The sequence below is a fragment of the Tamandua tetradactyla genome, chromosome 7 (genome assembly GCF_023851605.1).
Source record: "Tamandua tetradactyla isolate mTamTet1 chromosome 7, mTamTet1.pri, whole genome shotgun sequence".
NCBI classification, from domain to species: domain Eukaryota; kingdom Metazoa; phylum Chordata; class Mammalia; order Pilosa; family Myrmecophagidae; genus Tamandua; species Tamandua tetradactyla.
The window spans coordinates 71,449,983-71,473,516 of NC_135333.1; the positions used below are offsets into that span (position 1 = coordinate 71,449,983).

The 23,534-nt window shown below is 36.6% G+C and overlaps 1 protein-coding gene across 1 annotated transcript in view; it reads right to left on the bottom strand.

The window, feature by feature from the left end:
* Positions 1–468: 468 nt before the first annotated feature.
* The window catches only part of LOC143691469 (pregnancy zone protein-like), a 42,149-nt gene continuing 19,083 nt past the window's right edge, over positions 469–23,534 (bottom strand). The window contains exons 14-36 of the mRNA XM_077169976.1: positions 20,095–20,237; positions 19,019–19,168; positions 17,592–17,756; positions 15,713–15,839; positions 13,316–13,439; positions 12,700–12,928; positions 12,082–12,208; positions 11,750–11,871; positions 11,488–11,539; positions 10,193–10,276; positions 9,438–9,614; positions 9,065–9,152; positions 8,137–8,293; positions 7,796–7,870; positions 7,421–7,598; positions 6,775–6,998; positions 5,712–5,930; positions 5,009–5,139; positions 4,562–4,652; positions 2,612–2,680; positions 2,125–2,227; positions 1,304–1,345; positions 469–638 (exon numbers count right to left, since the gene is read on the bottom strand). Coding sequence (XP_077026091.1) covers positions 616–638; positions 1,304–1,345; positions 2,125–2,227; positions 2,612–2,680; positions 4,562–4,652; positions 5,009–5,139; positions 5,712–5,930; positions 6,775–6,998; positions 7,421–7,598; positions 7,796–7,870; positions 8,137–8,293; positions 9,065–9,152; positions 9,438–9,614; positions 10,193–10,276; positions 11,488–11,539; positions 11,750–11,871; positions 12,082–12,208; positions 12,700–12,928; positions 13,316–13,439; positions 15,713–15,839; positions 17,592–17,756; positions 19,019–19,168; positions 20,095–20,237 — 2,900 coding nt within the window. The 3' untranslated portion in view covers positions 469–615. The remainder of the gene's footprint in view (positions 639–1,303; positions 1,346–2,124; positions 2,228–2,611; positions 2,681–4,561; positions 4,653–5,008; positions 5,140–5,711; positions 5,931–6,774; positions 6,999–7,420; positions 7,599–7,795; positions 7,871–8,136; positions 8,294–9,064; positions 9,153–9,437; positions 9,615–10,192; positions 10,277–11,487; positions 11,540–11,749; positions 11,872–12,081; positions 12,209–12,699; positions 12,929–13,315; positions 13,440–15,712; positions 15,840–17,591; positions 17,757–19,018; positions 19,169–20,094; positions 20,238–23,534) is intronic.

Consider the following 23,534-nt stretch of genomic DNA (forward strand, 5'->3'; position numbering starts at 1 on the left):
TTATATTACATAATATTATATTATATATAATATGTTATATTTATACACACATTATCTACTCAGCAATCTGTCTTTTAATTTCTGTGTTCAGATCATTCGTATCTAATATAATTATTGATATGTTAGGCCATTTTATTTATTTTTAATTTTCTCATTTTTTCAGTTTTGTTTTCTTTTTCCTGTGTACCTAGTGGGTTACTTGAATTTTATTTTTAATTCCATTTTGATTTATCTATAGTGATTTTCAGTGCCTCTCTTTGCATTGCTTTTTTTTTTTTTTTTTCTCCTCACAGACAGGCACTGGGAATCGAACCTGGGTCTCTGGCATGACAAACAAGAATTCTGCCTGCTGAGCCACCATGGCCTGCCCTGCATTGCTTTTTAGTGTTTTTAAAAATGCTGTGGAGAATACAGAAATATTTCAGAAGTAAAATGTAACATTGATAAAGGACAAAAAAATAGAGCTGATTATAAATCTCATAACTTTATTCAATATACAAATTTATGAATTTCCAATTCAATTCCCTTCTTTCTCCTGCTGTTTTCTCTGATGGTACTTCTTGGTTCTTAATTTCTAAAGAAGTCCATATGATGGGCTCCATAAGTCTCCATTTCTCAAGCATTTCCCTGTTGAGATTCTAAACAATAGAAGAAATGGTAGAAATATTAGGGAAATTCTATGATCTACTAAAGAAAAAAATTTTTCATCTTTCAATTATAACTATTTGAACTTAATGCAATTTTAATTGTTTTTAATAATAGGTAGGGGCGCTTAAATTTTCAGATTTTAAAATGAAGAACCAAAAATCTCATAGCAAATGCTATATTGTAAAAATATGAACCCTACAAGCCAACGTAGAAGTAAGTCTTACATATCCCAATTTTCATGCTGTGCTGTATGGATAATTAAAGTGACAAGTTTCCTGACCTTAACTATCAAAAATTCAGGAATATTTTAGAAAAGTTCTGGGTGGCAAACATAAGATATCATCACTAGGGATAGAATGTGAACTAAATATTAGATAATTTTATTTTTATGTATGGTAAGTTTCTGGATTCATTCGTAGATAAGCTACCCAGACACCAGTAAGTATACTTTACTTTTCTTTTCCCCACAGAGAAATCCTATAATACATTTGAAATGGTACTATTCATAAATGACACATCAAGGTGTTTTATATTATTGTAAATAGACAGTCATCTTAAGAAACAGTCTTATGCAGAGAACTGAGGCATTTTATTATTATTTTTTGTTGTTTTTTCTGCTTTAATTTGACATTAGATTTTACTGTTTATACTTTACCGGAACTGCAGGGGGCACTGTACTCTTCAATGGTGAATTCATCTGAGATGCAAAAAGAGTAAAGACATTCAGTAATAGGCCCTTGAGCAGCTCATTGCAAATAAACCACATAAGCGAAGGAAGAAAGTATTGCAGTGCAATATAAAGCATAGCTATAGAACCAATAAAAATGACTCCTATACTAAGCCATTTGAAACTTGGGGGAGGGAACCAAGAGAAAATTGGGTTTGAGTTCAGATCTGGGAGGCAAGTTTCAGATGGTGTGACTTTGCTTATTAGTTGCTTTTTTCTCCTTTGAGTTGCACCTTCCTCTCTGAACCTTTCAAATCTAAGTAGGAGATAAGTTTTAATACTACCAGCATGCTATGATGTACATAAAGAATATAAGTTTCTGGTTCAAAGCCATGAAGTATATGGATTTACTACAAAGTTTTCCAAACCAGTGAGACTATACAAAGCACAAGTCAAAAAGTAGATCAAATTTTAGGTCTCATATCACACATCAGTATTAAGATGTTGCTTTTAGTTATTGTTATTTCTATCTTTTTGGAATAATTCAGTCCAGACTAAACAGCTTTATAGGAGAATTTAGACAGATATGATCACCTTATTGTTTTACGATCAATTTACATAAATGGTTCTGATGACATAATTTAGGGGACACATTATAGGCTTATATATGCAGATATGACTATCCAGTGACCATAAACCCACTTTTTCTTCCAGTGAAAGATTGTAGGGTTTCATTTCAGAGAAGGTGGCTCTTTAACAGGTTGGTCATTTTTTCCCCTTACAAGGCAGAATAGCTGAATCCCACTCACCTGTCTCGTAATAATCATAAACTTTCACTGTAGTTGGTTTTAAATTATTTACTTGAATGTCTTGTTCCACTGAGAAGGAGAAGCTCAAAGTTTGATTAGATAGCTGGAGAGACAGAAAAACTGAATCAGAATCAAAGCATAAGTTAGTTTTAGTTACCCTTTTCTCTTTTTAAGGTATTTTCAAACCTTGTAGTTATGCTATGCATCTCTACCCAAAACTAAGGAAATAGTGGGATATTTTAAGACTTGAAAAATACACTCGATGACAGATAAAAGAAGAACAAAAAGAAGGACAAAAGAGGCAATTCTATGGACAGTTTGAATGTGGTAAATTGAGCCTTGATTTCCAGTCTAGGACCCATTTCCCTCTGTGGCTATTTCCCCCCCGCCCCCATCTCTGTATGTGAAAAGCACGATTGGAACAGGGACTGATTTGTTAAGAATTCCTAGTAGTTCTCCTAGAACTAGCAGAGTCACAGAGACCTACCTTTTCTAAGTAAATTAGAACATGGTTGGTGCTTATTTCAGTTCTTTGAATCTGAGACTTTTCTTGGAGCTGTTGACCAAAAACATAAACCAGAGATAGGGGATGAGGAAATTTTAGATTGGGTCCAATCGCAGGCATTTCCTATCTAAAAGGTTGCTCAGAAGCTTCCAAACTGCTAGTGTTTATTTCTTCAGGAATTGTAGTGATGATGATAATCATGATGATGGGTGGTGTTGATAGTAATGAAAATAATAAATATTTATTCAACCCTTCCTATTTTCTAGGCACTAGTTTAAATGTTTTTACACGGATCAATTTATATAATCCTCACAACAAAACTATGAGGTAGGTACTATAATTATCCCTTTTTTCAGATGAGAAAACAAGTGCGAAGAGATTAATTTGTTTATTGTTACACTGCCATATATGACAAAACTTGATATGCACTCAGGGAGTCTGGCTTCAAGACTTAACTGCTAAGATTTGGAATTTGACTAACTACTAGGAAGTGGAAATTTTACTAGCATTCTTTTTAACAACACAATCTTTGAAAGTTTAAACAACACAAAAATTTGTAAATGTCCTGATATACATTGTTGCTATACTTACCATAAAAAAGTGTTTTTTCACTTAAAAATTCAATGAGGACCTGGAGTGTAAATTGTACCATCTGAGTTGGCTTAGAATGGAACAGTTGTGTTTGGGGCAATTATGAAGAACTTGGCACTACACCTAAAAGATGTGTATACCAAGAAGAGGGGTTATTTTGTGGTGGAATCTAAACTAGGAAAAATACTTGTTACATGCATTTGTCATTTATAATGTGCCACAAATGTAATTTATGTTTCATTTTTTAACTCAAAATACTTGTTTAGATAAGTTAAGAAGCGCTCATTTAGAATATCGTTGCTTTTATCATCCATAAGTACCTAATAGAAGACTATATTATACGTAGCTTACAAAATTGCAATTTTTAGTGTCAATATAAATTTTGAAATAAATATTTAGTAAAGTAGTGAGTTGTAACTGGGAGAGGATTTTGCTAGTAAAAGTGACAATTTTCATCAAATAGTTTCTAATATTTACAATTTTAGAATGTAAATGTAGAGGCAAGACTCTAATCTTGGCATTTACTACATAAAGAGAAGAGAAATAAAGGATAGAGAGAATGGGAGACCTTCCTAGATTCCATGTCATGGCGTAATAACTATGTAATTCTTGCAACAAGAGATACTTGTCTTCCCAAGTACAATGAAACAATAGAGCTACAAGAATTAGTTCTCCTCTTCTCCGATCAAGTCTTAGAAATAGAAGAAGGCAATGCTAAATAATCCTTTTCTGGAGGAGAGAGGCTAGATCAAACAGAAGACTCCACTTCTAAGTACACAAGTCTTTGTTTTTTAAGAAGGGTTAACTCTCTTTCAGCCGTAATACCTTGAGGCCCAATTCTACTTTGCAGGCTCTTTTCAAAGTAGAGGCACGATTCAGGATTAGCTGTTAACAGTGATTCATCATCAGTCACTGGTCAAGGTCGGGACTTTGGGTATTCAGCCTTAAGATTATTCTTCACTTTCTCCCCGCCCCCCACCCTGCACACACATACATACTTACGTATACACGTGTATATCATACATGTATGTGTATATGAATATGTATATTCACATGTGTGCATAAATGTATATGATACATACGTAAATCCTTTCTTTTTTATGCATAGTTGAAGATAATTGTCAGGATTTGCTGAAACATTATTAACCATCTTTACGACTTATGCTCTACATTGTACCATAAAACAATGATGTCCGTATTAAAATGATGGAAACACACTATTTAGAGAAGCATGTTTGAGGGAGTAAACCTCTTGAAAACCACATCAATCAAATCAAACTGACAACCATAAATGTCAGCATTTGCCATGAGTTTGCAATCTGTAAAGGATTCAGGGTTTACCTTTTTCACTGATGGTTTAACAGGTATGAAGCCTGATGGCATCTTCACATCAATAATGGCCATGTTGGATCTGGGTCGGTTCCCAGCATAACTAGAAAGTCAAGTCAGGAGGATTAGGCATTCAAAGAAAAGCCACTGGAATTCATTTAAGATAGCAATCTCTCTTCTCTTTTGTTTTAGTGTTCCTTACTCCTAAGTACAACTCAGTTGTCATAAGCACTCTATTTGCTTTCATTATGATGGCTTTTTTACTCACACTCTGCAAGATTGGCAGCATCATTTTCTCAATGATAAGTTTTTTAGTAAGTGTAAAAAAAATCTTCTTGTTGATAAATATTGCAAGAATTCCATATTCATTTTATATGACTCGAGGCAATGGAGTTCCCCATGCAAGACAATCAGTTTCCCTACATTCTACAAAAGGTCCGATGGTAACAAAGGATTTACCTAATACTGATGTGTATCTGGAATTTCTTGTGAGCATCTGCTTCATCACAATTCTTGGGCAGGGCATCAACCCTCAGATTAAAGGGAGCTTTCCCTTCTTTCTTGGGCAGGATGTTATATCTCAGGGATGTCTAAAACAAATTGAAAAAAAAATCTTTACCTTTACATTCAAATAGTCTATTATGGGAATGAGTCATGCCCCTCACGAAGATGTGTTCAAATCCCCAGTTCCAAGTCCTGTGGATACGGATCCATTTGTAAACAGTATCTTTGAAGATGTTATTAGCTAAGGTAAGACCAAAATGAATCAGGGTGCACCTTAATCCAATATGACTGGACTCCTTCTAAGCAGAGGAAAATTGGAAGATAGAAATTAGAAATAGAAGGAAACAGATAAGGAGAAAGGGTATGTGACAAAAGAGAGATGGAGTTATGGATTGTCAGTAAGCCACCACCAGAATGCTACAGACTTCAGAGAAAGCATGATCTTTCTGACCCTTGATTTTGAACTTTAATCCTCCAGAATTGTTAGATAATAAATTTCTGTTGTTTAAGCCACCTGGACTGTGGTACCTTGTTATAATAGTTCTATAGACTAAGACTCATTCTTACACTCTCTTCTACATAACACTTTGTTTTAGCACACATTTGTCTTTCTATTTTGAAATGCAAATTTCTCTCCCCCAAACCCTGGCAGGCTCACCTGGAGGTACACACACCCTGTTCCTGACACTGTTGTGCTGTAGTCCCCTGGAATCTCTGGCAACTGAACTTCTTGCAGCAAAAGGCGATTGGCATCATCTACTTGGAATTCTTCAGAGAAAGTCTTGGATGACTGGATTCTGACTTTAGCTGCTTTCTCACTTTTAGTGAAAGTTGCTGCTCCATATTTGGAGAGGGCTTGGAGAGCTACCACTGTATCCTGAAAAAAAAAATGTGTGCAGAAATCATAGGAGAATAAACTACCAAAGAAAACTGTATCAACAGAAGTATTAATTCAGAAACACAGTTCCTAAACTTAATTTCAGTTCACATCAGGCCTGGTTATCAATGATGAGCTATGCTAGGTACTTTGGAGGGAAAAGAAAGAGTTTCCTCATTTAAGAAGCTTACTATATACATCTGAAGATAAGACACAAACAGGTGACACAAGCAGAGGCTATTTCAATAATTTATAAATTCATGTGAGAATTTTTTTTTGTAAACATTCAGAAAAAGGAGAAGAAAATATGGTTTTATATAATAAGAGAAGTCTGTAAAGAAAATCAGAAATAAGATTATCTACAAATAATGGGAAGGGTTTACATCAACAAAAGACAGATATAAGGGAGACCAGGCTGGGAAATGCCACAAATGAAGACATGGAAATGGGAGTGAGCCAGTTCTAGAAAGAGTGACAAGAGTATACTAACTGGATAGGAATATTCATATTTACTGGAGAGTGGAAATATTTTGGATAAAATATTAGATAATTTTAGTTCTTGGATGAAGGAAATTATTTTACCAGGAAAGTAATCTAATGACAACAGTGCCATAGGGAGATTAATCAACCTATACTTTGGGGAGTCCATTAAAAGGAGAAGATATGACAGACTTTAGAGGGAGGATAAACAAGAATCCATATTTGAAATAATAAGGCTGGAATCTGCCTGGGGATGGAGGAATGGAGAATGTGGGAATTAGAAACGCTATTCAATTACTCAACTCCTGAAATATGGTTGTCTCTACATATGTGTTAGCTTTATTCCGACAGTCACTCCACAGACCTGAGTGGAAGAGAAGCCCCCATAGGGATTCTGTTGCTTAATGATCCATCTCACAATACGTGATGCCACGGATAGGTCCTCTGAAGATGGGGCAGGCTGAACAGTAAGACGGGCAAGGAGCACATAGGACGTCATCTCCACTTCAGCAGAAGGAGCCCGGGGTTGATAATTGGGTTCCTTAACTTCTTGAAGTTTCCCAGGACGTTGCCAGTGAATTGAATCCTCTTTAAAATGGAAAAGGATAAAATCTTTCACTTAAAGAATGGTTTAAAGAACTAATCCATGAATGATCATTATAATGAGAGTGCATCTAAAGAAATGGCACAAATGAGGTAAAAGCAATAAAGAGTCAACTATTAAGCAAATCTTTACCAAGAAGGCAAATCAAGTTTCCAGCTAATCCCATTGTGCGCCCTTGGGTCTACAATATGATATTCGATATTTGGCTGTACAGACAGGATCTATAATGTGTGAATTGTTAGTGTATCAATTGTCCATGTTACTTAGAGAATTTAAGTATTAGATAAATCCTAATTGTTCTTATTACCATTAGGGTCAGTAGCACGAAATGTGTGAACTCAGTGGGTCTCCCCTCTTCTGAACACTGGTGATGGTTGGAAGTCAGTTTTGCAGTCCCAGACCTTACCTTCTTTCACAGCATCTCCATCCAGTGATTCAAGCAGTTCATTTCGCTTGATCTGGTTTCCTGCCAGGGCAAAAGCATAAGCTAATAATGCCTTTGTGTAGACATGGCTCCTGTGGGCCTCTGATACAGATCTCCAGGCCATTTCCAGGCAGGACAGAGCATTGCGGACCACGGTGTGCTATGAGGAAGGTGAGAGGAAAGCCTAAGACGCAGAACCAGGGTGGCTTCTCAGAGGACCTAGACCACTGCTTTCTATGAAATATACCAAAACTAAATATCATGAAAAACACAATTCATTTTCCTCAGGGATTCATACTTCCATGACTTTAGTTTCTTACATTTAGATGGGGGTATAGGAAATGTACTAATACATACATTGACAGGCAGTGGCATCTCCAGGAGAGCGATGGTGATGTAGGCAGAGAGCGTTACCTCATCATCTACCCCACCCTGTAAGGATCAGAAGCAGAGATACTCAAACACTCAAAAATTCATTAACCAGAGTCTGCTAACTTTGCTTTTCCCCTTGGCGTCTTCACTAGACAGTTTCTTTTCTTGTGCCATATCATTGATTTCCGCCCTTCCTCCTCCACCCTAAAATTCTCTATCATCCTTCCTCAAAGCTGTGTCAATAGAACTTCAGAAATTGATGGGAGCATTATTCCCTCAACACATCCCTATCTCTAGGGAACAGAATAAAATTAGAGAAGACATACTTTAATAGCATTGTTCAGCAGTGATCCAGAGCTTTGAAAACAACCATTTTCTTTCTGTTTCTGTGAGAGCCATACGAAGGCATTCATGATGTGTGAGTTATCCACAAAGATATACACCCGGGCTTGAGCAAAGGACTTGAGCACAAATGCAGTGAGCCTGTCCAGCAAAGAAGAGACTTTAGTGCTGAGAACCACCTTATTTAAAACTCACTTTGTGCATTGCCTCCAGACATTCATCTTCACAATTCAGTAGGAAGAATTTTGGTGGGGAAATTGGTAGGGAAATGGCACCTGAGAGCTGACTATTCTCGAGTCCAGCAAATAACTCAATCTTTTTGTTTATGTCTCAACTCCATTGGTGCTCCAGAGATGGTACTTTCTTTTCCCTTTTTTTCTTTTGAAATCATTGTTGTAGATCCCAAGCCTCCCTACCACCCAAACTTCCATTTTCTAAGTGGCTTATCCTGATATTACCATATCACTGTGTCTTCCTATCATTTCCCTCCTTCCCTCCCTTTTAAGCATAGCATGGAAGAGTCTTCCTCTGTCATTTCACATAATAATATATTTGCTTGCAGGTGAGCTTTCAGAGTTTGAAATGAAGTCATCACCTAATAGGGATAACATGCATGTAGGTTTTAAAACACTAACATTTCTTCATGAAGGAATCCAGTATTTGGGAGTAGCTATATTTCTGGAATCCTGAATACATAAACAGTCAACTATTAGGCAAATCTTTACCAAGAAGGCAAATCAAGTTTCCAGCTATTCCCATTGTGTGTTCTTGTGTCTATGATATGATTCTCGATATTTGGCTGTATAGGATCTATAGTGTGTGAATTGTTAGTGTATCAATTGTCCATGTGACTTAGATAATTTAAGTATTAGATAAATCTAATACATATAACATGCAAAATAATTCTCTTACCAAGTATTTCCCTGGCTTCTACTATTACGTTCTCCAAAGGTGCTGTATGAACCATCGTGGTGCTTATAATTCAACTGTCTTTGGTACCCTGAAAAGGAAGTTTTCATAGATTTATGAAATAGTAAGACATTGGAAGATAATCAGTTTTTTCCTTCTATGCTTGTTGAGGAACCATAGGGTAACTACTGTTTTATTAAGATGTCTCTAAGGCTTGATGATGCCATTGAATTTCCTGGTTATTTAGTAAAACATTTACTGTCTATGACAGCAACAATCATTATCAAATTTTAACCAATGGGATGATGATCTGAGTTCACTGAAGAAGGTAGTAAAGGAATCAATTAGAGTTTTTTCTTATGGGATAGTCTCTCACCACTGATGAGGTAACTGATGGCTTTAGATTTGATCTTCTCTGTCAGCTGCTGTGTCTCATTCAGATAGTTCAGAACATAGATATTAGGAACAAAAAGAACCATATTCTGCTCTCCACAACCATAGGGCATTTGGAGAAGATTCTGAAGGTTTTCCATTGCAGAGCCCAGAATATCACCTGGGAATTGAAAAACATAAAACAGAGTAGCTTAGATGCGGTTTGCATTGGGACAGGAAAATAGATTATTAGCTAACTGAAAGGCCAAACCAACTTGTGGAGAGAAGAACAAGAAAGTATGAGAGGTGAAGAGACAAGATATAGTGGGGAAAATGGAAGGTAAAAAATAACCATCTCAGATGGTTCAGAGATGCAAAAAATAGGGAAGAAATTGAATGTTAGATATACATCTTTTTTGATGGGCTACAAGTGTGGTAAAACTGATTTAAAATACCAATTATTTTATCAATTATTTTCAAATCTACTAGTCATTTTCTTGCTACATAGTCATTTTCTTGAAAATGAGGGACAGACAGGTGACCCTGTTTAATCTTCAGAGAATATCAAGGCATAATATATAGCATAATATCTGTTGAACCCCTTTTTCTGACTAATAAATAGTATAATCCCTAGTTTAGTGTTTTTTTCTTTCAAATCAATGCTTAATGTCAGGGACTTCGTTAACCGAGAACAGTGAGGCCCTGTGCACTACAATTATAGAGATGTACTCCTGGTTCCCTTAGAACTGGAATACTCACCCAAAACTGAATATGTTGCCCTGGCAGAGTCTTCAACCACATTTGAAGGAACTTTTAGAGACAACTTTTCAGACACCCCAGTATCTAATTAAAGAAGGTAAATGTACACAAATGAGGGGAAAATCAGAAAAATACTCCTCTATTATAAAGGATATTTTTTTACACAATCAAGATCCAACCTCTCATTTATCTAATTTCTGTGCAGTAACCCAAGTTTCTCCTTAAGCTGTGATTTATCTCTCAGTGGAGTTCTTATTAATCACATATATTTGTGACAATTTTTATATCTTCCCTTATACACTTATCCTTTGTAGTATGCTTATTTCTTTCTCTTTATTGGTATTTCTAGTACTATTAGTGTTTTAAAAAAATGACTTTCATCCCATAAATATTGTTATGTGCTATATGCCATATGCAATGATAGAGGAATGATCAAAACAAATTTCCTGAGCCCCTGGCACTTTTACTTTAACGGATGAGGAGTAAGATAATAAATAAATAAGGATATATTTGGTATGATAGATGATGATAAGTGCTATGGGGAAAATGAAAGCAGGGTAAATGCTTACACAGGTGAACTAGGAAAACTAGACAAATCAGGGAGTGCTGGGTGTGGGGGAGGGCTCCCTAGGGAAAGGCTCATTGACAGTCCTCTGTGATCAGAGACTTGAAGTAAGTGCGATAATGAGATTTAGAGGTATCTGGGGGAAGAAGCTTTCGGGCAAAGGAACAGAAAGTGAAAAGACTCCGACAGTTTGTTACATGCTGGGTGTGTTCCAAGAGCAAGAGGAAGGCTGGTGGGGCTGGCACAGAGTGACCGAGGGCAGGAGGAGTAGAATAGGAGCTCATGGAGGTGGCAAGGGTTTGAAGGTGGCATTAAGGATTTAGGCTTTAACTTCGAGGTATATAAGAAAGCCCTGGAGGGTCTGAGTAGAAGAGGGATATGAAATGTCACGTCCTTGAAAGGACCCCTCCTGTTGTAGGTATGGGATCAATGGTAAGTGATCAGGAGACCAGTTAGGAGGTTGATGAGACACAGCTCAGAGTAAGGAAGACTAGAATGAGAAGGAGGGAGATTCTGGATAAAATTTGAAGGTAGAGGCTACGAGACGTGCCTCGTGGGGCGTGGGGAGTAAGAGAAATAACATAATAAAAGACGGCCCAAAAGTTTTTATCTCCAACAAATGTGATAATCAGATTTCCATCATCTGAGATGGAGAAAAGTATACGAGGAACATTCTGTACTCAGACACTGGTAAGTGGCTTAACATGAGATTTTATGTTTTGACATTTACCTGATGCACAGAGCAGTGTGTTGGAAGTTTCCTCCTTTTCTATTCCCTCAGGCTTTGTAGTGAAAGAAAAAAAAAAAGTAAAGTGATATGGAATGTTTAGGATATAAGGCAATCATTGTAAAGTAGAAGAGAAAATGTGAAAAATTGAGTTGTAGATAAATTCACATTCTTGAGCATGAAATATCAATGCCAAACGAACATTGAATAATGCTACATTTTATAATAGTCTCCAAGGCTTAGAGAAAGTATACTGCCCACATACCTCTACCAACAAAGGCTTGACTATTGTATCTTTTTGTCCAAATGCTGGGATTTTAGGCACCTCATTGCCGCACAATTCCTGAGACTGTAAAGCTTCTGCGGATGCCGTGAAATTCACCTTCCCTGGAGTGAAAAGGGTTGTTAAAGAGTTAAACAGTGATTCCATGTTAAATGGCTTCTTAAAAAGTTTCCCCGATAAATTTAATGTTCTTTTTTTCTCTAATACAAGCTCAGGGTTAAATGAGGAGAAAAAAAAGTAAGAGTCTAGATCAGAGCAGAAGGCAAGTCATCAAACCATAAGAAGTGGAATTCATCAACATCTTTATCACTCACCCAGTGACTTTGGGGTCACCGCCCAGGACACGGTTTTCAGTCTATTTCCACAGATGCAGTGAGAGTTTTCATTCTTCTCTGTGGGGTCAGCCAGGAAGGCAGACGAGACCTCCAGCTGCACACTGACCTGTCCCCCACACCCCCCCACAAGTCTGAGAAATAACACGGGCAGAGCGTCAACAGAAAGGGAAAGAAGGTTGGAGGGAGAATGCATACTAGCCCAGAGGCTTCAAAAATTGTGCGAACAGGGAAAGTCCTATCAAATACTTTTAGGTTAGACGTTGAGAATGAGAGAATTGAAAAACTGACAGGATTCAGCATAAGGAATATCCTGTATTCAAGGCTCGTGTTACCTGAAGGAAGAGAAGTCTCTTTTAGGCAGGATGGGAAAAAAACAGAACCATCAGGTGGAAATCACGTTTGAAGGACTACACAGTTATAAAGGGTAAAGTGACTCTAACCTTACCACCTGGGACTTCTCAGGTAATTTGGTTCTTCATACCTATTCTATTCTAAACTTATGGCACCTCATATTCAGTTATAATTTATCCCTGAGGCCAGGGACCTAGGTGATGAAAGGTGAGGTTCTCTCACTGGCTTCCAGAGAAGCCTCCTTACCCGAATGCAGTGGGACAAGTAGTTGAACACGGTGGCTTTGAGGGTGAAGGTTTCTCCTCGCACCACAGAGTAGGGGAGGGTGAGTTCCAGAAAGAAGGGCTGGAAGACCTGAAGAGAGGCGGTGGGGGAGAGACCAAGTCCTGTGGTTCCGGACAGACAGAGTGCACTGGCCTTCCACTCTGTGATGGTGTCAGGGACCTTTGCTGCCATGTCACTTGCACCTGATAAACTAGTGGGGGGAAAAGAGGATAGTGAATGAAATCTGGTTTTCCTAGCACAAGTTGTAGTAACCCTGTAGCCTAGTGTGGTAAACGCTAACCTTGATTTAAGACTTAGTGTTCCTAGTGAGAGCTCCCAAAGTATTGTTTTCTTTTGTTTTGTTTGGGGTAAGGAGGCATGCATAAGAGCTTCCACTTTCTAGTGTTTTTAGATGTCCCAGGGAGGATGTTATAACAAATTTGCACTTTTTGGCTAAGAGTTAGAGGAACTGTGAATTTAAATATTTACCCGAAAGAGTGGAGCAGAACTGAAAGGATCAGGAACCCAGAATAACACCAGTCATGAAGGAAGTTTCAAATCCTTTCCTGCGCCAAATTCCAGGCAACATGCAACTTACTCGACTACCACCAAGTCCCAGATCCAGGTCTCAGGGAAATATTTCCGGACTGTCTCTTTCACTTCCACAGTCTGAAAGTTTTCTTCCGACATCCTTAAATAAGCCTCTTCATAAACACATGGATCTGTTACAGGGAGAGAGCACGTATGCCCCAAGTGAGCCTCATTTTTTTTTACTGATTTCTCAAGTAGAATAAGGCCATTTGCTCAGAGAATGTTTGTTATTGAAACAATTAAACCGACCTGCTTGTTACTTTCTTCACTGATCTATTTGCCCTATGTAAATACTAATCCAATTTGCTTCTTTAGATAGGGTATAGAAGTACACGATTTTTTTCTAGAACTAACACAGATATTTCTCCCTAAGTTTAAATAGAAAGCACAAGTCAAGTAGTGAAGAGAAGGATAATAATTATGCTAATACACCCAATATTATTTTTACACTGAAATGATAATCACAGGCTCCCTATTTGCTGGGAGAGTCAATCAAGAGGATGGATATTAGCTGCCACAAGAGGAATTTGGAAATGATTGTGTGTGTGTGTTTTAAACCAGTGAATGAGATAGGAAACATAAGCAATAAATAAAAAGAGACAATAAAGTATGTGTCATATACAGCAAGGACTCAAGAAAGCAAAGAATGATTTTACCAGAGTGGAACTTAAGATGACGTTTGAGGAGAATAGAGGACAATCCAGGGAAAAGCCTATCCAAGTGCAGACACAGAGGTGGGAAAGGATGCTTCAAAGAGAAAATACAAAACTTAACCTCTCTGCAGAGAATGTTTACGGGGGGGCAGTTAATATAGCAGTGCAAACAGTGGGTGTAGTTGTACAGCAAAACACTGTGAAAGCTTGAAAAAATAAATTAGATCTGTGAAGACCTGCTTTAGATCTGGTAAATCAGGAGTTCGCTTCATAACAAAGAATGACACTCTATCCATCAGAAGGTATACGTTCCAAATTTGTACTTCATAGATAAAATAACAGAGAGTTTTGTTCTTTTTAAAACTGCAAAGACAATAACTCAATTGCTGGAGGCAATGACTGTATATAAGAAATAAGCCCCACAATAAAAACGAAATTTAGCGTACTCTGAGATTTCAGGTCTGGGCTGTTTCCATTGGAAAGAAAATGTACATTTGGTATTAAGACGGATACGAAAATAAAGTAATAGTACTTTTCGGTTTTTTTTTTTAACAAAAAATATGCTTTAACATGGAATCATACTTAGTTTCTTCATTATATGCTCACAACCCCTTGGTGAGTTTGGTGTTGTCATTCTACCTGAGATATGATGACAGTGAGCCCAAAAGATAGAATCTGTGAATTTTCAAAGTTGTGCAAGATGCATAGTAGACAGGGGTACGATGAGAATTTGTTCTTTTGCTTTTAGCACAATGTTCTTTTTTTCACTATACAGGGTTGTCTTTCTGTTAAAGAAATATTCTTATTCATTCCTCTGTTTTCAATTAGAACTTTACAACTCATCTTCCCAGGTAAATAATTTCTATTGTATTAAAACATATGTTTAATTCTTATTTTTTAAAAATACTTTATTCCACCTTCATTTTTTATTACAAAGCAGGAGTAGTAGACATTCCCACACATAGAGACAACTTCGTAGCAGTAGAAAAAGATAGAATTAGAACCTTTTCAACTTTCCATCATTTTTAGGTATACTTGAAAAACACAATGAGATTAGCGATATGTGCCACAAGTTGAACTTTTTTGTTCAACACATCAAAATCACTTTGATTTCTATAAAAGAATTGTGACTGAGACATTTAATATCATATGACTCTTGACTTTTCGCATCCTCCGTTGTTGTTAGGTTGGGAGCTAGTAAGAATTTCTGACCAGAGGGCTACAGGCAGCAGTGACGTGTGCCATTTCTCATTCCAGCCATAAGTCATGTGCAGCCATCCTCCTTCCCTGTGAGGGTGATATTGTGGGGCCTGGTAGTATAGATGGTGGAGTCACAAAGCAGAAGCAGACTAGATAGTCCTGACTTACTGCTTGGCACAGAGCTGTTTTGGAGAGTTGCTGGACTCATAAGCAAGGTTTATGTGAACAAAAATTAAACTGTTATATGATTAGCCACTGAGAGGTGAGGGTTTGTTTGTTACTGCAGTCTAATCTATCTTATCCTGACTAATTCAGATATCCACTTCAGAGAGGACAAGGAGGGTCAGAAGTAGAAACACTATTGAAGCCTATCACAAAAAGTAGCCAATTTTTATATCAGAATAAAGAACAACGATTGCTTAAAAATCGTATTTATTTGGAGAAAATGTTATTTGAAAATAACTTACCAATACTTACAAAATAGCTGTTTATTCCAACCCAACCCTGTAATGCATCATATTACCTTTTATTACTCTAGAAGACAAACAGACCGCACAACTTGCCTCCTCTTCCTGCATAGTCCACAGCAATTGGTCGATATAGTGGATACCGTTGAGGCGGAGGACAAAAATTTGGCTTATGGATCTTTGAGTTGGTAAAAATACTTAAACCTATGGACTGGAAAAATATTCATTGTTAAAGAATACTGGCAACTCAATCTTGAGACTGGAATTAACTTCTTACATTTGCATTATATTTTCACAATGATCATACACATAGCTCAAAGGATTATCATGAAAATTCCACAGAATAGGGAGCAGAATTATTTTATAAGTGTGAAAACTGAGGCACAGAAAATTAAGTTTATTCAGCTAGTGAATGGTAGAGTTGGGTTTAGAACTCACTTCTGATTCCTACTTTGGAATTTTGTCTGCTATGCTCTGAGGCCTCTTTAATTGTATTTTGCACCTAGGAAGCTGAATATCTTAGTCTCGGATGTTTTCTTCATTCTTTTTTTCCCCCAAATTAGTATCAATAATATATATATTAGGGTATACCTATACACACATATGCATGCACATATATCTATAACCTTGTGGCTTTATTGCAGAGAGTAATTTTGTGTGCATTTCCTTTTCATTTGAAATTCTAGGGTTGCATATTAGAGATTTTCTTTACAATCATAGTAAACTTTGCTTTGTTTGTGTTTTATTGGTAGATAATCCTTTTCCTGAATATCTGTGTTTAAACGACCCCTTTCATAATTTGTCCTTTCCCCTGTTCTTTTTCATCGTTTCTTTTAACCATCTTGAATCTGTTTGTCCAGGGTAGCCTGACTCCTAGAAACTCCCTGTTCCCCTCTTCCTCTTGCTTCAATGGTAGCCATGGATAAACCCAACTTGCTGTCCTATCTCAAAATACATGGGAAACTATGGGACTTGGGGGCACATTTGTCAGTGATGGTATCGGGTTGGGAAAAAGAGGTCAGAAAATAAAAGTTTAAAGATTAAATAGTTATTCGATAAACCCAAAGGGCCCTCTTTCTATCCTTCCACCACCAAATGATTGATGACTCTGGAAGCACAAGAAAAGGGAGATTTAATGTGCTTGCAGTAAGAGTAAGCTGCCAGCCTCTACTGATAGAATTAAAAATATTTTCTTCAAGATATAATGTGAGTTTTAAGTCCTTTTTGGTAGTAAACTTAAATCTCACAATGTGGATAAAATCCCCTTTATAATTTTAGTTAACCCTGAAGATACATACACTTTATTAAAGCTTGTCAACCTTTTTTTTTTTTATTAACGTGGGCAGGCATCGGGAATCAAACCTGGGTCTCCGCAGCTTTGCCACATGGCAGGTGAGAACTCTGATACTGAGCCACCGTGGCCTGTCCAAGCCTGTCAACATTTTTAACCCACATTTTGTTAACCTTTTCTTCATGAAAGGGTGCTGTCAGTTTCCTTGAAATTTTACCATACCAAAGATGAGGGTTAAAGTATTGTATTTTGTGAAGTCATCATTTCTTCATTCTGTTACTGCTTATTTTGCAAATGCCTGATGCAGTGTCTTCTAGCAACATACTCACTCTTCCAAAGGGGTGAGATAGACTGTGGAACATGGTTTTTTGTTTGTTTGTTTGTTTATCCCCTCACATATTGAAATCTCTTTTTGTCATTGAGAGGGGACTATGATAGCGGCAGCAAGCTTTGCGATAGACTTGGTTAAGGTTTGGGGCCCAAAAAGTAAATCATTTACTGTTTGAGGTGTCAGAGATATTCAAGTTTGAATATCTGTTATGTACAGAAAATTCTCTGTTCCTCTGAGGTTCCAATATTTTTCTATTAAGAGAAGGACAGATCCTCGAGCTTAGAAGCTCACCTTTTCTCCATCTTAACAAAACAGAAGATTGAACTTTGGTAATGTTCTACCTTGAAGATGCTGTAAACATCATCAGAATCCTGGATTTGCTTTGGCGTATAAATGATTCCATCATGAGTTATGTCTTCTGCTTTAATGCACTCTTCACCATCTTCACTCACAGGACCGCCATATATAATGCTTTGTTTGTCTTTTTCTGGTAGCAAATTATAGACCTGTAAAAGCAAGAGAAGAAAGGCAAGTGGTTTCTTATCTTTTATTTTTAAAAATTTTAAATGCGATGATTTTCCATAAGGGATTTAGCAGATTGTGGTGTGTATTTAACATTCCCATTATTACATTATAGAAAACACGTAGAGAATCCTGAACTTAATTAAGGGTCATGGATCCTAGTCCTCTCGTTGTACAAAACAAAGTAAATTATACTGAGATTAGCTGAATTGATCAAAGCCTCAGAGCACATATTGGTGGAGTAAGAATAAAACTAAAGCCTCCTGTCTTCCAGCCCAAGTGCTTGCTTTTAAAAGGAAGCAGAAAAAGTGGAAAGTACTGAGAAATGTAATGACAAAATAAAAGCCACTCATAATCCTATCACCTAGAAATAACTACTCTAAACACTTGATTCAGTTCTCATTTTATATGATTAAGTTCTGACCAAGTTTTCTTTTTAGTCTACTATTTTAGAATCAAGTTTAGTTCAAGAATACTGGGACAATATAGAAATAAATCAAGTCCAGTCCAGTTTTGCTCAGAGCCTAGTGTAAGCTCATTTGCTCAGTTATGCGGTATGGTGGCCATTAAACATACACTGGACTCCATACAGACCTCCTAATCTGCCTGCTTTCATCTGATACTTGAGCTACTACAACTTTCTCTCAATTGGTCCCATGCATTTGTTCTTGCCTCCATATTCTTGGCAGCAGACATGACTTCAACAGATAAATCTGAAGTGTCACTCTCCTGCTTAAAACTCTTCAGTTGTTTAGCATTGCATTTATGTCCATTCCAAATTCCACATCAGGCTGATAAGGCTTGGCGTGACCTTCCTTGCCTACCATTCCACCTTCGACCTCTGTCATATTAATTACCTTTTACTTCCTAGAGCGTTCCATTGTTTGGGCATGTAGCTTCCACTCTTTGCAATGATCACCTCTCCCCTCCTATTTTTTTTTTCCTCTATATGCTGAATGGCGGGAGTCACATTTCATTCTTTTTCCATATGAGTAGAGTATTTCCTTATTGCAGCACCATTTGTTGAATTTCTGTTTGGTTTGGGTTTTCGTTTGTTTGTTTGTTTGGGAAGTACATGGGCCGGGAATCGAACCCGGGTCTCCCTCATGGCAGGCAAGAATTCTACCACTGAACTACCCTCGCACCCTCCCCCTCCATTTTTTATTTTTGGCATTGGCAGGCTCCGGGAACCCCTTCCATTTTTTAAAATAAATTTTCTGATTTCCAAGACTGAAACGGAACTCACCGATTGAGGGGAGAGTTCAGCTTCAGGCTTCATTAGTAGCACACTCTGGTCTACAGCTCTGAGGGCACAGAGGGAGAGTGGGGTGGCTGTGACCTTCAGGTGGGTATCTGAGGCTGGCAGGCTCTGGGCTGAGGCAAAGCTCAAATTCACCTGCAAACAGGATATGCTTTAGCAGCAACTTTTATAACCATTACAATCTCCAAACTTTTCTAACCCCACCCCACCCCATATTATTATCAGAAACATTTTTCAGATTGGACTCCATGGAGAAAATTACTTTTCTACTAGCTATGTTTTTGAAAACCTCTCTCTCAATTCCACACTATGAAGAGAGGACTGACCATCAGAAAGAGACTATTGCTGGAATGAATAAGGTGTGCTTGTGTTAAAGAGAAAGGACCGGTACCATAACACAGCCATTCCAAGCTTAACAAACAATAACCCATGATTAGCAGCAGGACATTGAAGCAAAAAGCAGGAATTTCTTTTCAGCTGATACAAAACACACAGAAGCTCCAAACTGGAGAGTAACTATCCTCTTGGCCATATCAGCCAAGGTATAATAGCATTCTTTAGTAAGATGGAGTTAAAAGTTTATATAATCTACTGTGTATCTTTCTTAGATCATTATATATAAACATAAAAAATAATTTAAATATAGTTCTCATTACAGAAATTTTTAATTGTTATGAACACCTATTGTTTTTATCTCTATAAAGTTCATATTAAAGAGCCCTTCTATATATATTTTTAAAAAGATGTGTAAGTAAAACTGATCCTACTTGATTATGAATGTTACAGAGTAGTAAAAATCAGTAGAAATGTAGCACAAAATTTGGTTAGGATTTAGCTTATTTCTACCTCAGTATGTTTCATATGGCAACTATACATTCTTTGAAAATAAAAAAGTTTCCATTTGCAACTGCATTAGATTTTTTTTGCTTTTATCATTATTAGAGTACCCTGCTATACTTCTCCAATCAGGGGACACACATATAATCTTGATATATATTCCCTATCTTCCATGCTTCCCAAGGGGAGAAGAATAAAAGGGTTGGGCTTAACAAAACACTCACCTTGTTGGCAAAACAGTTTTCAATCTCAATTTCTTCAGTATCTGCAACAACTTCCCCATTAGGTAATATAGTATAAATAATCAACTGAGTAGTAGGAGCAAGGTCTGGTTCCACTCGAATGGAGAAAGAAAATACTCCTTTCACTGGAGAATAAAGAAAGTGCAAGTTATTAGATTAGGACCAGAGTTCTCAATTTTATAAAGAAGAGAGTCACAGGTTACATGACTTCTCACAATTGGCAGCATATTGAAGGAAGGTCTGAGAGCAGACTACAGTGCATGCGGAGTGCTCAGTAAGGGTCTCCTATACCAAAGTACTTTTTATCTTTGCTGTGCTTTTGCCTTAAAGATATAGGTCTAATTGTACATCTCCTCTGTTTAAGTAGGGGAAAATGTTCATTTCATGTTTGTCCCTGTGTCTAAATTAATAAATTAAAGATTTGTTAAGAAAGAAGCCAAGAGAGAAAAAAGGAGAGACCTTCTAGGCATCCTTAGTTATCTCTACCTAAGATCCAAATCAGCACAGTTCTTGTCCTGGGCATGAGGATAATACAAAGAAAGCAAGGCAATACCTACTTTCAGGCAGTTTGTAGTAGAGTAAAGGGGATGGATGCAGGTGCAAATAACTCCACTTTCTGCTCTTTTGGTTTTTATGAAAGTAGCCCACGTGTTTGTCTTAATAGCAGCTTTCTGTGTGAATCACATTGTGTTTATGTGAGATAATGCATTTAATTTCCTCTTAAGATGTTCTAGGTTTGATTTTTGTGTTGTAAAATTCTTCTTTGAAAATTATTCTTGAGTGCAAGGGTAGTTCAGTGGTAGAATTCTCGCCTGCCATGCAGGAGACCCAGGTTTGATTCCCAGCCCATGCACTTCCCCGCAAAACAACAAACAAGAAAACAAGCAAACAAAACCCCAACCAAATAAAAAATTCAACAAATGGTGCTGCAATAACAGGTACTCACTTGGAAAAAGAATGAAATATGACCCTCGCCATACAGCATACAAAACAACAACAATGATAAAACTGTTCCTTCCCTGTATCTATAAAAGCTTTGAGGGAAGCCTATGGCACAAATACAAAAAAATAGTCAACCGAAGTTTGGAAAGATAATAGAGAAACCTAGTAAAGTGGAGTTTCGGAGAAAGGGTAAACATAGACAGGAGTTAACTTTATTAGAAAACTGTAACAAAGTGATTATTACACAAGGGTACTGACATTTATTATTGAATTTTCTAGAAGTCAAAGCCAAAAGGAAAAACAGCACTTAAATAGTTACCATGAAATAAAGTAAAGTATATTTTTTTTCTAAAAGAGATAGATATTTTCTTTTCCCTACTCCACCTCTCTAGGTTCTTAATTATGTAGTATTTAAACTCTACTACAGAAATTATTTTGAAGAAATTGCTGTATGAAGCAGCTTGTTTTTTTATATGTAATTAGGAACAAGTTTACCTGATCTAGAAACATCCACATAATTTCCAGTCCCATAAAATCAATGATTAAATAGAAATTTAGAATGAATGTTATATATTTGAGCAAATGTATTAAAATTTGTTCTTTTAAACAGTAAGGAAACGTTTACCAAGAGGTATTTTATAGACCTAAAGAGAGATTTTACTGACCTAAGCGATTTTATGGACCCATGAAGGACCCATGTTGAGCAAGGTTTTAGGGTGATGGACATTACATCTCTGTCACAGACTTGGCAACTTCCCACTGGCTGAAAAATGGAAAGACTAAAGACCAATGATTTCATCAAGAAGTAGAGTTAGAAAAATTAAATAAGAAGCGAATCAGAAATTCAAAGAACTGCTAACAAAATTCAGCAAGATTTTGAAATACAAACTAAAATCTATGATTAATTATGAATTTATCTATAACCAAGCTTCATATGTGTATTTAAAAGGAAAGTTGTAAATAAGTGAGTTAGATGACTAATTATGAATCAGTTTTTATTTGGAAGATCCTAGAGGATGTGAAGAGGTAATGCTTACTTGATGTGTATTGAACTGTTTAAATAGAAGCACTGTTTTAAAGGGCACCTAGAGAAATGTAATAGATGGAGAAGAGACTTTTCTTTTTACAAGCCTTTACCAAATAGTTTATCTTGAGCAAGTTGAGATGTTTTCTGGATCTCTATTTTCCCATTTGCAAAATGAGGAAACTGGACTAATGATCTCGAGAGTTCTTATTTACCTCTATCATTCAGATTTTTTTTAAAAGACTTGATTTGGTTTTTAAATACTTAAACAGAGAAGCAAAATCTGGAATCTTCACTAGACTGTGAGCATCTTGAGACAATGAACTGTGTTTTATTAATGCTTTTTTCCAAAACTTGTATTACAGGGATGTAAAACAGGAAGAGGTACTCTTTTCAGATATAGCTCTAATGAGAAAACTTTCTCATAGTTTATGTCATAAATTGTAAACAAAGAGATATCTCGTGCTAATTAAACATATTTATCATGCACCCACTGTTTGTCAGATATAATGCTAAGAAATGGAGTTTCAGAGATAAATGACAAACACATTCCAAACCGTAGAAGACATCTTCACGACTTCCTGGGTATTTAAGTTGAGTTATGAGAGGTACATGGGCTTTCTGATATCTTTAAATATGCTCTTTTAATTAGAACTGTCTTTATCAAATAATAGTCAATAAATATTTAAATGAGCATGGGAAGACATGGAACAAATAAATAGACGAAATCTACTCGTCTTTTTGAAGTAGACCCTTTCAATGAAAAGTTAATCATTCTTCCTGGGATAACACAAACTACAGATATTTGTGATTCAAGGAAATACAGAAGGACACTTTGATAGAAGCTATAGAAATGCTATCAACCGACTTGCCATTTAGAGGACACTTGATATTTAGAGAACACTGCAGTTAGCAACAGAATATTATCAGAATACACAGAATGTTTAATAAACTGATAAATTCTATCATTTACCAAGATAGATCATTTTTGGGCCATAAAACAAGTTTCAATAAATTTAAGAGAATTGAAGTCATGTGACTATAATGGCATTAAATTGGACATCAATTGCAGAAAGATCTCTGTGAAATCTTCCAATATTTAGAAACTAAATATCACACTTCTCAATAACCCACGGTCTACAGAAGAAGGTAAGAGGAAATTTAGAAAATATGATTAACTGAATGAAAATGAAAGCACAGCATGTAAATATATGTTGGGATGTAGCTGAAGCTGCACATAGAAGGAAATGTGCAGCACTAATTATCTATATTCAAAAAGATGTATGATTTTAAATTAAGGGCTTCATTTTCCACATTAAAAAACTAGAATTAGAAGAATAAACTAAACCTAAAGTAAGCAGAAGAAGGAAAATGATAAATATCTGAGTGAAAAATCAATGATAATAATGATAGAAAAACAAGGAGAAAATAAACCAAAAGTTGATTGTTTGAGATC